General features: G+C 42.1%; 1 protein-coding gene across 1 annotated transcript in view; it reads right to left on the bottom strand.

Annotated features, from left to right (window-relative positions):
• CILK1 (ciliogenesis associated kinase 1) overlaps positions 1-15453 on the bottom strand; it is a 1332417-nt gene that overhangs the window by 61683 nt on the left and 1255281 nt on the right. Inside the window, exons 13-14 of the mRNA XM_044064111.1 lie at positions 756-893; positions 549-665 (exon numbers count right to left, since the gene is read on the bottom strand). Of these exons, the coding sequence (XP_043920046.1) occupies positions 549-665; positions 756-893 (255 nt within the window). The remainder of the gene's footprint in view (positions 1-548; positions 666-755; positions 894-15453) is intronic.

The following is a 15453-nucleotide window of genomic DNA, read 5'->3' as shown; positions in this document are numbered from 1 at the left end:
TTGCATGTATTTTTTAATTTTACAAGCAAGGCACCAAAGTCTTCCTTTAGTGTATTAGCTATGCAAAACAGAGCCCTTTTTTAGGACTGATTTTTTTTTTTTGCATACATTTCTCAACATAAGGTTAAGTATATTTATACAGCAGTTTGACTGAAAGAGAGATGCCAAGAACACTGTCTTCTACAAAAGGTGGGATAAAGAATGTTAAAAAAAAAGTATTACAAAAGAAGGGGATACAGAAGATATTCTTTTTGGCAGAACTAAGTTTATAACCTTCCAGAAAGGCTTAACCCATTATAGGTATAATGCAAATAAGCGAATATTAAGGAAAGCACTGTATAAAATCTCCATGGGCATCTCTGAAAAAAGGGTGACAGAATTGGAGCACAGTGCAAAACAGTTTATGTCAGATGGTAGTTACTTCTAAAGTTACTGTTATATAAAATAAAGAAAAGCTTTTCTGGGTTACTTCTGAAGCTGCTTCATGCTTCCTCCTCAAAGATGACCTGCTTTAACTTCTCTTCAGACATTGACTATGCACTACTTACTAGATTGAAGCTCCAAGCGGGGGACCAGCTGCCTTCTCTGTCCACCTGAACCAATTTCTTTATTGAGAAAAGAAGGGACATAACCTGTTGCTGCTGTACTTGCTACTCCACCAGGGCCTGAAAAAAATTACAGAATAAAAAGTCAAAATAAACATTTAAAGTAACTTTTATGAGCAACGCTAATTTTAATTACACATTTATTCTTACCTGCTTTACTTTGGTTAATGAGGTTGCCTTCTCCCTTTATTCCTGAGGATTTCACAGGTATACTGGTACTAGTCCATAGACCACTCAAATTAAAATCTTTGGCAGAATTGCCAGTTGCATTATTTTTGGTAGTTATGCCTAAAAGAACAGGAATTCTTTTAAGTAACAGTACAATTATACGCTAATAAAAATATTAGAAAAAGCTGATATTAAAAGTTTTGCGAAAACTCTCAGTAAACCACAATTCATATAAAAAAACATTTTTAGCTTGCTCCAAACCTATTAATTTAGAAAAGATGCAGTAGCATTTCACCACAGAAAAATAATTTTGCATCAAATGAAGTTTCCTAAAAGTTTATATAGGCATGCAAAGAATAGTCTTGACGGTTTGTGTGCATATTTTTTACTTGTGATTAATACCGCTGAACATCAGCATGGTTCGATTCTAGTAGTCTGCAGGTAAGTCACATTTCATAGGTTCACTGCAGTTACAAGGCTGTTGACTCAAGTTCACTTTACTAACAACCATTATATAACTTTCTTCACGAGAAAGGCACATTAAGATTAGTCCGTGGTGAAGTTATGACTACCCATCCAATCATCCAGGTTAGCTTTGAAAGATGCTAGTGACTCACACTGGTTAGCAAGTATGTCCCAGAGATAAGGTAGGCACTGGGTAATAAACGTGTCCTTTCACTGAATATTATCTGCTGGTGGAGACTTGGGTCTCTTACCATAGTATTACAGGAGCTATCCGAGTTATTGAGGTTCAGAAGATCAAGGACAACGGGGTCCTTAACAGCTTGGAATGCAAGGCATAGATCTCTCCTTAAAAACCTGTAGGAGAGTAAAAGGACAGCAAGTTGAGCCTTTCCTGACAGCTTAGATCTTCAGACCAGAAATCTTCCTGTTCAGGAACCGATGGAGCCTTTCCAGTTGCCCAATATGTCTAAATATGTACACCCCAAAAGGAGGCAATGTTCTCCACAATATCTCTAATTAAGGCAGTGTACTACTGTATGATAACCTCTTTTGACCTGGATGATATGCCCTTAGATATTAATTGTACTAAAAAGTGTACATTTCTGATTACTGTAACTACACGCTAGTCAAATGAAAGTGAATTTTTGATGAATGCTTCTAGATAATGAACTAGACTGTATTTTTTTATCATCTTTGCTGCACTTTGTTGGAAAAAATCTGTTTACCAAATGAAACAATATTACACTTATTTATATTGAATTTTAGTCCCTTTTCAGTACATCACTTATTGAAAGGGGTAAAATTCCTGGTGTAATGAAATGGTATCAGTTTATTTGATAATAATACTCAGTTTGCAGTTTTCTATGAACTTAGTTAACCAAATGTTCTGATTTTTGTCTGGGAGACTGGAAATGTAAATGAGAAGTAGACGTCCCAGTTCTGAGCCCTGGGAGACACCACTAGTCATTTTCATGCTTAAAGAGGAGGAACCTACCCCTTTGATAACATGGGTTATGTCTTTTAGCCAGTTTGCTATCCAGCTCACCACACAGGGATCCATGTTTAAGGCTCTTAACGTTTTAACAATGCCAGCATATGGAATAATGTCAAATGGTTTGTCCAGATCTTGATAACCTGTGTGGACAGGATGACTGCTATTTACAGCACGTTACTTTCTCGAAGAAGCTGACTAAGTTATAGTTTTGCGATTTCCCTTTAACAAAAACAAACTGGTGTGGGTCTAACTTAATAAGGGTTTAGATATCATGGTTGAAAAGTTAATAAGGTCAGTTAGGATATGTTCCATGGCTTGGCACATTTGTCTAATAAGGCTAACAGATCTAGAGTTCCTGGGGTCCATGGTAGGGCCACCCTTCTATAAGGACAATCACCACTGCAGTTCATTATACTTTGGGGATGTACTCTATATCTATACTTATACTAAATAGTTTATGGAGGGATTTAGCAAGGGCATGTTTGGCTCTGTTTATATGACATCCAGGTAAATTATCCCAACCTACATAATATTTTTGTTTCAGGAAGTACTTTCAGTAAATGCTTCTTTGTGATCATAGGTGGTACAAGAGACATGGGAACTGGTGGATAACTGTCCAGAGTAAAGTTTTCAGTTTTCACTCAGTCTGCTAGTATATTTGCTACGTCAGTTGGGTCAGAGTAGGTGGTATTATTACAGATTAGTTCAAATCACTGATGTCTGTTGTTTCCTGGACTTCTAAAATAACTAAAGAAGGACCTATGACTAGCCTTTGCTTCAAAGGCCAATTTACATTTGTGATTTGCTCTGCTACAGCCGACAGCAGATTTTGCTGATATTTTTGATGTGATTTTTGAGAAAAGGAGTTCCCAGATATGCTGTATGATTTAAGAAGTTTTGTTTCTTTTCTTTTGTTACAGGGTTTGTTTATACTAATGGACTGCCAGGGTAGTTTATTCTTAAACTTTGCATTATAGTTTATTCTGACAGGGACAAAGTGGTCTAGACACTTACTTCTATGGGCACAAAAAGTACAGTTGTGTACACTTACCATAAATGTAGATGTTCGAGTGTATTCACTGTTGCAGTCATCACACTTGGGTTATCCTGCCAGGGGTAGCCCTCAGTCGGCCCAAATTCCAGAGACTTGAGATTTCTGCATCGGATGCTGTCGCCTCTTCCATGACGTCAGGTTGTCAGGGGTATAAAACATGCAGTCGACATCATTACATCAGTTATTCTTGCCCCAGATGTCAGGAGCCCCCAAAATAGGAAGCAATTACATGGTGGGAACACCTGCAGTAAAAAGTAAATACCATAGCCATCACGGCTGCACAGGTAAAAAACACACTCTCCAAAGCCAAGAACACAGCATCCATGGGACCTGACAATATCCCAGGCTGTGTTCTGCATGAACTACAGAATGAACTGGCACCCTACCCAAGTACCATGTTCAATCATAGCCTCACCTTAGGCTTTGTACCCACTGAATGGCGCACCGTGACAGTTATCCCACTCCACAAAGGGGGAACCACGACGGACCCCGGGAACTACTGCCCCATTAGCCTGATGAGCCTGGAACATATCATCATGGAACTCATAAACAAAGACATTGGTAATCTCCAAACTCTGGACCCTACTCAGTTTGGATTTGTAAAAGGCAGATCATGTCTCCTAAACCTGATTGACTTCTTTGAAGCAGTCAACAAAGCCATAGATGAGGGTAAAATGCTTCACACAGCTTATCTAGATCTCGCCAAGGCTTTCGACACCACCCCCCACTCTGGAATTACAGATAAGCTCACTAAACTAGGTATAAATCCCTATGTCACAAGATGGGTTGCCAACTGGCTCACGGACAGAACCCACACTGTGAAAGTAGCGGATTCCAAATCCGACATCAGACCAGTGACAAGTGGAGTACCACAGGGTTCAGTCCTGGGTCCTCTCCTGTTTGGTATCTACTTCTCTGAAGTGCAGGCCAACACAGAAGGTCTTTATTAACAAAGTTTGCAGATGACTGCAAACTAGGAGCCATAATCGAAACTCCTAACGATGTGGACAAACTACAAAAGGGCCTCACTGAGACAGATACCTGGTGTCAAAGCCATGGCCTGAAGCTCAATGCCAAAAAGTGTATTGTCATCCCCTTTGGTAAAAACTCTGTACCCATGAACTACCACATAGCTGGTAGTCTACTTAATGCCGAAAATGTGATAAGAGACCTTGGGACACAGGTGGACAGTAGTCTCTCCTTTGATAATCACATCGCCACAGTGGTCAGGAAATCCTTCTATGTGGCTCATCTCATCACAAAAGGATTCTCATCCAGAAAAAAGAGGTCATTGTTCCCCTCTACTCATCACTCATTAGACCCATTATAGAGTACAATGCCCCTTTTGGTATGTAACTCACAAGACATCTACAACAACTGGAAAGACCACAGAAATACCTCACAAAGAGGATTACTGGCCTCAAACAGATGCCCTATGCAGACCGTCTCAAAAAACTACAGCTTTACTCCATCACATATCGCCTACTCAGTGGCGATCTCTGCCTAACATACAAAGCTATGTCAAACCCAGAGCTGTTGGACATGCTCCACTTAAAGAAATCCCAATCCCTCCGAGCTACACGCTCTAGGGACCTTAACCTTGTTACCACAATAAACAGAACATGCTGGAGGGATAGATTCCTGTCCCAGAGACTTCCCATACTCTGGAACAGACTACCTATCTATGTCAAACAGAGCTCCTCATTAGCACTCTTCAAGAAGAATCTTGATGATTGGATGGGAAATGGGAAATTCACCCCGGGGATCACTTCTGTGGCTCTGCTCAACAGGGGCACAGGAAAATAATTTTCTTGGGTGGCGAAAGCCAGGGTACATTTTTTGGCTAGGCTTGTATGGGCCATAGGGCCGATAGCCTAGTACCTACCTATGAACCTATGATATGGCCAAAAAGAGGATAGGTAGAAAGCATAGAAGAGTCTGGGGGGTTGGAGGGATGGTAACCAGGACTGCAACAGTGAATACACTTGAACATCTACATTTATAGTTAAGTGTACACAACTGTACTATGTTCTTCGTGTTTCACTGTTGCAGTCATTACACTTGGGTCGATTCTCAAAGCTGAGGAAGGGTGGAGGCAGTCAAGTAACAGTAGGGCTGGCTAGCAGGCAAGACTTCTGTGGCAAATCCAGCTCTGGATTTAGAAAAGACAGGTAAGTGGTAATGCTTGGTGAAGGTGTGTACAGAACTCCAGGTTGCAGCTTCCAGGATGTCCCTGGTAGGGACTCTCCTGACAAATGTTGTACAGGTTGAGGTAGCCCTAGTGGAATGAGTTCTGATCCCCTGTGTGGTAGGTTTTCCATGGTGTTTGTAGCAGAAAAGGATGCAGTGTGCTATCCATTTGGAAATGGTTTGCTTTGAAATAGCCTTGCCATCTGCCCCTGTAGCAAAACTAACTAGCAGCTGGTCAGATGTCCTGAAAGGCTTAGTCCTGTCAAGGTAGAACCTGCGTTGTCTGTGTACGTCCAAAGAGTACAGGATCCTTTCTCCTTTATTGTGAGGATTAGAGAAAAAGGTTGGTAAATGGATGGATTGGTTTACAGCCACACTGGATACCTCCTTGGGCATAAAAGATGGGTTAGTCCTGAGGGAAACCCTGTCAGCATGGAAAATAATGAAGGATTCCACAGCCATTAGTGCCTGTAACTCAGACACTCTTCTTGCTGAAGTGATGGCTAGAAGTAAGGCTGTTTTCCAAGAGAGGAATTTTAACTGTGCTGTAGCAGCAGGCTAAAAAGAGGGAAGTGTGAGCTTTTCTAGTACAAAGTTAAGGTCCCAGGCAGGGGTGAGAGCTCTCCTCGTGGGTCTTAAATTGTTAGCTCCTCTCAGGAACTGTTTTACCAGAGGGCGAGAAGAGAGAGGTGGCTCAGTATTACAATGAGCTGAGATGGCCAAGGCATGAATCTTAATAGAAGAGAAGGATAGGCCTTTGTGGAGAAGCACTGCTAGGTAATCTAGGATTTAAGGTAAGGTAGGCACGGCTGTGTCCTTTCTTTGAGACTGGCTCCAAGAATGGTATCTTTTCCATTTTTCTGAATAGGATTTCCTAGTACTAAACCTTCTGGCCTCAAGGATGACGTCCAGCACCTGTTTACTGAGGGTTGCTGGGGGTGTATTCAGGGAATAAGCCAGGCTGCAAGGTTCAGGGTTTGCAGCTGAGGATGCAAAATCTGTCCCTCCTGCTGGGACAGCAAGGAGGGAGTCTGATGTAGGTGTCAGGGTGGCACTGCTGACAGACTATTTAGGAGTGTGTACCAGTGCTGGTGGGGCCAGTCCTGTGCAATAAGGATTGTCCTTGGTTTGTCCTGTTTGATCTTGAGTAGTACTTTTGAGAGGAGGGGCAGAGGGGGAAAGGCATAAATTGAGACTTTCTCCCATGTAAAGGATAGGGTATCCACTTTCCATGCTTGGCTGTGGGGATTTCTGGTACAAAATTTGCTCAACTGATGGTTTTGGGAGGAGGCAAAGAGGTCCACCTCTGGTGCCCCCCACCTGTGGGTTAGAAGTTTGAATGAGTTGGGTTCCAGTTTCTCCTCGTGTGGGTCCAGTAAATTTCTGCTTAAGTCGTCTGCCAGTGAAATTTGTTTGCCTGGCAGGAATTGAGCTTGCAGGTGCACTTGGTTGCTCAAGGCTGTGTTCCACAGGGCCATGACTAACCTGCAGAGTGGGTAGGAATGAGTTCCCTCCTGCTTGTTTATGTACCACATAACTGTGTTGTTGTCTGTCTTTATCAAGAGTTGTCCTGGAAGGATAAGGTATTTGAAGGCTGTCAGAGAATTCTGTACGGCTAACATTTCTTTTTGATTGATATATAGGTGAATTTGTCCTGGGCTCCATTTGCCTTGAATGCATCTGCCAGCCATGTGAGCCCCCCATGCATAGTCTGATGCGTCTGTTGTCAGGGTCTGGGCGGCGAAGGGTTGAGTGAAAGGGAGTCCCTTGTTGTGGTTGCAAGCCTCTGCTCACCAAAGGAACTCAGCCCTTAGACAAGGAATGATAGGAATAATTGTTTCCAGGTCCTGAGAATGTTGGTACCAGAGACTTTTTAAGTACCACTGAAGTTTCCTCATATGCAGTCTTGCATATGGAATTAGTAGAATGCATGAGGCCATGAACCCTAGGGCTTGCAGTATTTTTCTTGCAGACAGCTGGGATCTGGTGGTCATTAGTTTGAAGTAGTTTGTCAAATAAACCTGCTTTTCTGGAGTAAAGAATGCCATCTGGGAAGTTGTTTTCAAGCTTGCTCCCAGGAATACAATTTTTTGGCTGGGCACCAGATGTGATTTCTTTTTGTTGATGGTGTACCCCAGAGAAGTTAGAAGTCTCTTTACAAATGCCAGGTGCTGAAGTAGCAATTCCTGACTGTCCGCCTGAATCAGGCAATCGTCCAAGTATGGATACATTTCAATTTTTCTCTGCCTGCAGTATGCAATGGCTGGAGTCAGGCACTTTGTGAATACCCTGTGCGCAGTAGATAAGCCAAAGGGAAGTGCAGAGAACTGATAGTGCATAGAGCCTGCCCTGAAAAGTACAGTTGTGTACACCTGCCATAAATGTAGATGTTCGAGTGTCTTCACTGTTGCAGTCATGACTGTAGGGTTCTCCCCTGCCGGCAGGCAGTCCCCGGTCGGCCAGAATCCCAAAGTCTGGGTCTGGCATCGGCTGTTCAACCATGCTCCCTTGCCCCAGATGTCAGGAGTCCCAAAATGAGAAAGGTCCCATATCCTTTGCAAATACACCTCAGAAGAATGGTGAAAAAAGGAACCACACAAAAGTAAAAATAAGAGGGGACAGGAGGGAGGAGTCCAGACTGCAACAGTGAAGACACTCGAACATCTACATTTATGGTAGGTGTACACAACTGTACTATGTTCATCGTGTTTCACTGTTGCAGTCATGACTGTAGGGTAGAATCCCAAAGCAGAATGAAAGGGAGGTGGTCATAAAGTAGAAGGGGCGGCTAAAAGGCCCTGCAAGACTGCAGAAGCAAAGCCTGCCCTAGACTTAGAGTAGAGAGGTAGATTGTAGTGCTTTAAAAAAGTATGCACTGAACTCCAAGTTGCAGCTTCCAAAATGTCTTTGGTAGGAACTCCCCTGAGGAAGGCAGCAGAAGTGGCAGCAGCTCTGGTGGAATGAGTCCGTATACTCCCTGGGATTTGCTTTCCATGGTGTGAATAACAAAATCTGATTCCATGAGCAATCCATTTAGAAATGATCTGTTTTGAAATGGCTTTACCTTGGGAACTTGAAGCATAAGAAACAAACAATTGCTCTGATTTTCTGATATCCTTGGTTCTGTCCAGGTAAAAACGTAGTTGTCTGTGTACATCCAAGGAATGTAAGATCCTTTCCCCTTTATTTTGAGGAGTGGGGAAAAAAGTTGGCAAGTGGATAGTTTGATTTAAAGCCACTTTGGAAACCACCTTAGGCATGAATGTAGGATTAGTCCTCAAAGACACCTTGTCTTGATGAAAAATAATATAAGGTTCCACAGCCATAAGAGCTTGCAACTCTGAAACTCTCCTGGCAGAGGTCAGGGCTAACAGGATGGCTGTTTTCCAAGATAAAAACGATGTCAGAAGAGGCAGCAGGCTCAAAAGGAGGTAAGGTGAGCTTTTCCAAAACATAGTTGAGATCCCAAGCAGGAATGGGAGGAGATCTAGGAGGTCTTAAGTTCTTAGCTCCTCTGAGAAACTGCCTCATGAGTTGGTGGGAAAAGATTGGAGGGTCTGTATTATAATGAGCGGAAATAGCAGAGGCATGTATCTTAATGGAAGAGAAAGAGAGACCCTTATGTAAGAGATCTGTCAGGTAAAGTAAAATCAAAGGAATGTTCGGAAGAAGAGGATCAGAATCCTGAGCCTGCATCCAGGAACAAAATCTTTTCCATTTTCCTGCATAAGATTTTCTAGTGCTAGGACGTCTGGCTTCTAAAATGACATCCATAACCTGCTTGGGTAGGAAAGAAGGAATCAAAGGCCCTGGATTAACCAGGCCGCCAGGCTGAGAGTGCTGACATGCGAGTGTAGAACCTGACCCTGATGTTGGGACAGAAGGTTCGGAGTCTGTGGTAAGACCCAAGGGGGCTCCAGACATAGGTTTTTCAGAGTGGGGTACCAAAACTGTCGAGGCCAATTTGGGGCCAACAAGATTATCATCTTGGGCTTGTCCTGTTTGATCTTTAATAATACCCGTGGAAGAAGAGGAAGAGGCAGAAAGGCATATCCCGAGAGGTTTCTCCACCTGAATGATAGTGCATCCACTTTCCAAGCTTATTCGTGGAAAGTCCTGGTGCAAAAATTCTGTAGTTGATGATTGAGATGGGATGCAAAGAGGTCTATGTGAGGACATCCCCAGACTGTTATCATCCTGAATATTTCGGTGTCCAGCATCCATTCGTGTGGATCCGAAAGGTTTCTGCTCAGACTGTCTGCCAGGAAGTTTTGCTTCCCCGGTAGAAACTGAGCTTGAAGGTCCAGATTGCAAGCTAGAGCTGTGTTCCATAGATCCATGGCTAGTCTGCAAAGGGGGTAGGAATGAGATCCCCCTTGCTTGTTTATGTACCACATAACTGTGGTGTTGTCTGACCGTATCAGTAGTTGTCCTGGTTGTAGAAGATTCCTGAAGGCCATTAGAGCTTTCTGAACGGCTAACATTTCCTTTAAATTGATATGCAGGTGCTTCTGATCCTTTGTCCAAAGGCCCTGCAGACAGTTGCCCTGAAAATGGGCTCCCCATGCATAATCCGAGGTGTCCGTGGTTAGAATCTGAGTGGCAGGAGGCAGACAGAAGGATTTCCTTTTGTTTAGAGTACATGCCTTGGACCACCAAAGGAATTCCTTTTGAAGACAAGGCAGGACAGAGATCAGTATGTCTAAACTGTGGCAATGCTGAGACCATACACTTTTTAGGTACCACTGTATTTTCCTCATGTGTAGTCTTGCATATGGTATGAGAAGGATGCAGGAGGCCATGTAACCCAAAGCCTGCAGGAATCTCCTTACAGATAGCCGAGTTAAAGTTGCCAAGGTTTTGAAAGTTGAAGCCAGCAGAAACTGTTTTTCGTATGTCAGAAATGCCATCTGGGTTGTTGTGTTTAAAGAAGCGCCCAGAAAAATTGTCTGTTGTGAGGGTGTCAAATTTGACTTTTTTATGTTTACAGTGAATCCCAGGAACTTGAGGAGATCCTGAACAAACCGTAGATGCTGGAGTAAGACCTCCTTGCTGTCTGCCTGAATAAGACAGTCATCCAGATAAGGGTAAATCTGAATTCCCTTGAGTCTGCAGTAAGCTACTACTGGAGCCAGGCATTTGGTGAAGACCCTGGGCGCAGTAGACAATCCAAAGGGCAGAGCAGAGAATTGAAAGTGCCTCAATCCGGCCTTGAACCAGAGGTATTTTCTGTGTTCCTGCATGATGGGAATGTGTAAATATGCCTCCTTTAAATCCAAAGTTACCATCCATGCATTTTTGGACAGCTTTGGAAGTAGCTGCTGTAGAGTAAGCATCTTGAATTTTGGAATCTCTAGAAAGGTGTTCAAGACTGACAGATCCAGAATGGGTCTCCATGAGTTTTGCTTCCTGGGGACTAGAAAGAGCCTTGAGTAAAAACCTTGTCCCATCTCTGAAAGTGGAACTAGTTATATGGCTTTCATAGCCAAAAGAGCTTCCACCTGGTTTAAGGCCTCTGTCCATTGATGTTTTGGAAGGTCTGGCCATCCGCCTGGCCTTGGCAGGGTATGAAAATGGAATTTGTAACCTCTTGAAACCACATCCAGAACCCACTTGTCTTGGGTTATATGAGTCCAATTTTGATGAAAAAGAGAAAGTTTTCCTCCGAGAGGGGCTTCCAGGCAAGAAGTTCCTGCAGCCCAACAGAGGGAGTCATTGAGTCTGTTTCCTATGAGTTTGTGACCTGTCCTCTCCTCCCCTAGGGGTGGAAGCAATCCACTGTCTTGGTCTATAAGAAGCTTGTGTTTGAGGCCTTCCTCGGGAGCGTCTATAGCTACCCCTCTGAGGCCTGTCTGAATTGGGAAAGGACCAATTTTTTGTAGGCCAATTCCTGCTAAATCTGGGTGGCTGTACTTGTAAGAAATCTTTAACTGTTTGCGTGGATTTCGCCTTGTCCTCCATCTTTTTAATCACCTCCTCAGCTTTTGATCCAAACAAAACATTATGCTGAACAGGAGCATCCAATAATTTAGCTTTTACTTGTTCTGGCAAATTTTGTTCCTTTAACCATGCATGCCTTCTAATAACAGTGCCAGAGGCAGCAGCCCTACAAGAAGCCTCCAAGGCATCAAATCCACAGTGTAAACCATGCTTCCCAACTTGTTCAGTGGCATGCATTAAGTCAAGTAATTCCTTATCATCTGCACAGGCAGAAATGGAAGTAAGCTTTTGTTTTAAAACAGACAAGAGAAATTGCTGGTATTTCAGCATATGAAACTGACAGTTTAAAGCCCTAATAGATAAAGTAGCAGAAGTGTACACTTTTTTGCCCCATCTTTCTAAAGATCTAGAATCCTTCTCGGTGGGAATGGGGTTTTTAGCAGAAGCGACCTTAACTCCCTTAGGACCCTGAGAAATGGTTTCAGGGTCAGCAGTAGGGTTCTTGTATAAAAACTGGTGGGAATCAGGAACCCTGTAATATCTATCAGGCTTAACAGGAGCAGGAGGAAAAGTGTCAGGGGTTAAGTTAGCCTCCGAAAAAGCATCACCCACAATATCCAAAACAGGAGGAATAGCCAGGGGTCTATGTTGGGGAAGAAGAAGAAAATCCCTTAGTCTTTTCTTAGATTCCGAATACTCCTGTCCTTCCCAGTGGAAATGTTCCCTCATTTCATGCAAAGTTTCCCCAAAAGAGAAATCCTCAGGGGGAGAAGCTGAAGGAATGGATTCCTCAGCATCAGAATCCTCATAAGGAGGGAAAGAATATTCCTGGTCAGAAGAAGAAACTGTAGAAACAGAAGCCTGATCAGAGGAATCATAATAAACTTCCTGCCTTGGCCTTTTATCTGGAGGGGGATGTGAACCCCTAATCATAGTAAGTAAATCCTCCGCCAACTTAAGTAACTGTTTCTGTGACTTGGGAGCCGGTTCAGAAGAGGCCTGTGCTGCAGTCTTTGATTTGGAAGGAGTCTTTGCCTTTGTCTTTGGCTTTGCCTTTATTAGAAGCTGAGTAGGCCTGAAAACCCCTTCGGAAGCCGGTACCTGCACAGCGGCTCCGGACCCATCTGAAGGAGCATTGTCCGAAGGTCCTGCAATAGAGATATTCAAAGGCCTAGTTGGCTCCTCGTGGGAGTCCGTTTCGGCCATCGGTTCCGAAATGGCCGACGACAGGGGCTGCAAAAGCGCCTCACTGACGACAGCCTAACCTGAAGCTGGCTCCGCTTGTGCGATATCGTTTAATGATTAATAAAGCTAGTTAGTATACTTAGGAACGGCAACCTGCTAGCCTGTCTAGGGAAGTAGCTCGGGCAAGCAACCGGTGACATATGAAGCTCATAACCAAAGAACTTGAAAAGGTTGTTAGCACATTCTACCCGGAGATGACTAAGAGTATGAGAGGAGCATGACAGACAGAAACAGTGCTAACACACAGTAAAATAACAGATGAGTGCAAGGATGCTAAATACAGCAAACTGCAACTGACAGGGGATTCTGACTGGACTGAAGTTACAAATGTGGAGAGAACTACCTTGCTATTACCTAATCCTTTGCTGGGTGTCTGTTTCACAGTAGGCTAGACTGCTTTCCTCCCAAATGAATAAGCAGTACTGACTGCTTAGTCGCACCCCTCTCCCCACCTCCAGTCTTCTGTAGTGTCAAAGTCATTAGTGTATGCCAGGTTATACTGAGCACAAGCATGTGCAAGCCCTACAAAAACTGTGACTAAGTTTTTCAAAACTGCTATGATACTGTTCAGATTTCAAGGTTTAAAAGGATTTCAATGAGTACACAGTTTGCACTACATGAATGGAACTAATGTACACTTAGGCTGTATAACAGGGACAAAAGGCAATGCAAGACAATAGCACTGAAACACAGCCATTCAGAACATATCACTAGTAGTGCTGTTTACTCCATTAAAAATCTATGGAGGTCAGGATGCCCAAATAACTTATTTCAAACATGTTCACCAAGCAAATCTCAAAGATGTAGAGGCCTCTTTTCAGAGGCGTAAAGAAGACACTGACAATACATGACACACATATCCAATTGGCTCCATGGTGAAGAGGGAAAAAGCCCAACTATGCCCCATATAAGCCAGGGCAGGCTAATGACCTGGGTACTAAAAAAAGACAACAATGGAACTAAACCACCAATACTGCTCATCCACCTAAGAGGAAGGCAGTCGGCTCTACTGTTTAACACCCAGCAGAAATTTAGAGTATAGCAAGGTAGTTCAAAGGGCTGAGGATGAGTGTACAGCAAATAGTAAGTGTGCACCTTATCATGGCTATGACACACAATCAGATATTTGCATGTGTCCCTTGCTTATGTACCACTTACCCAACCTACTGCAGGTAGCCTAGTTAGGGCTACGAAAAAAATTATAATGGCAGTTCAGATGACAGCTTTCTGCCAACCACTGGGTGAACATCACTAGCTAATGGTCAGCATGCAAGGGAAATAAGGCTGGGGGGGATAAGAAGATAGACATGCCCATATAAATAGTCAAGACACACATACTAATCAATCAGTTTTATTAAAACGCTTATATCTAAATACTGTACAGGATAAATATGACAAACATAGATGCAAAATAGATAAACACTGAAATTAAAAACTATCCTTTCTCAGCAGCTTCTCACTGACACAGCTTGCAAATGTTTTATTGATAGTGGCTAGAAATTCTGCTTTCTTCTTACCACTGTCTATGACCTCTTAAGTGTAACTGTTTAAACAATACTGTTACTGCACTTTTACTACTGAAGTGGCCTTGACTTTTTTCTGCTTCATAAAATACATAACATTAAGGGGTGTAGCCAAGATGCTGAACAGCTAGCAGCATAAAATTATGCTCTGTTTTCTCTTCGGTTATTCTGACAGGAATATATGTGTTACAGTTTGGAAAATTAATGTTATGATTAATTTTGTCTATATAAACTAATACTGTAATACTATTTGGAAGAAAAATCAAGTTTTGGGGAATTTTCTAATTCATTATGCTGTCAAAAGTTTTTAGATCTAGATATGAACCATTCAAAAGTTTCTTCTCAGGAGAGTCTGATGAAAAAGGAATATATAATCTATTCTTACAAGTACTCAAGATCTTTCAGTTAAAATAGATAAGCTTAAAAGCAAAATGAGAAAGTATAAAGGTGCAGGTATTACACAACAATCGAAGCCAACCAGTCCTTGAATAATAACAAGTAGAACTCTTTATTCAATTGAATAAAGAGTTCTACTTGTTATTATTCAAGGACTGGTTGGCTTCAATTGTTGTGTAGTACCTGCACCTTTATACTTTCTCATTTTGATTTTCTCTGGGTTCAGCAGGTACCTTACCCTTAGAGAGTTCTTTATTTTTCATATTTTAAAAGCAAAATGGATAACATAAAAGAAGACTGTAAGAAACAACTAGATTTATTAAATGAAGTCATTAAGAAACAATCGGTTTAGATTTTGACTACAGAAGAATTGATGAACGACTTGGATGGAAGGCTGACTGAAAATGAAAACCATGCTGAATTTATCCTGAAACAAAAAAATTTGCTTTTGGAAAAGGTAGAAGATCTGGAAAGTAGATCAGACTACATGGAATACTGGAGAAAGAAAAAGGAGATAACAAGATACAATTCCTAAATAACTGGTTACCAAAAACTTTAAATTTACCAAAATCACTTTCTTTTGGCATAGAGAGAGCCCATAGGTATCTTTCAAATTATTAAAAAAAATAATAATAATCCACCTGTTAAATTCCTTTCAACTCAGGACAAAGATCTGGTATTAAAGAAAGCCTGGTCAAATTCTCCAAAAAAAATGAAGGGAAACAAAATCAGATTTGACAATGACTATTACTCATCTGTGATTTTCAAAAGAAAAGCATGCATTCCTTTAATTAAGAGCCTAAAGAAGATGATCATCAAATCACAACTAATTTTCCCAGCAAGAATTAAGATTTTTCTTCCTGAAGGATAAAT

This window comes from Protopterus annectens, chromosome 2.part2 (genome assembly GCF_019279795.1).
Source record: "Protopterus annectens isolate FY-2018-M chromosome 2.part2, PAN1.0, whole genome shotgun sequence".
In the NCBI taxonomy this organism is placed as follows: Eukaryota; Metazoa; Chordata; order Ceratodontiformes; family Protopteridae; genus Protopterus; species Protopterus annectens.
The sequence above is the reverse complement of the archived record's forward strand: the minus strand, read 5'-3'. Positions and strand labels throughout refer to the sequence as shown.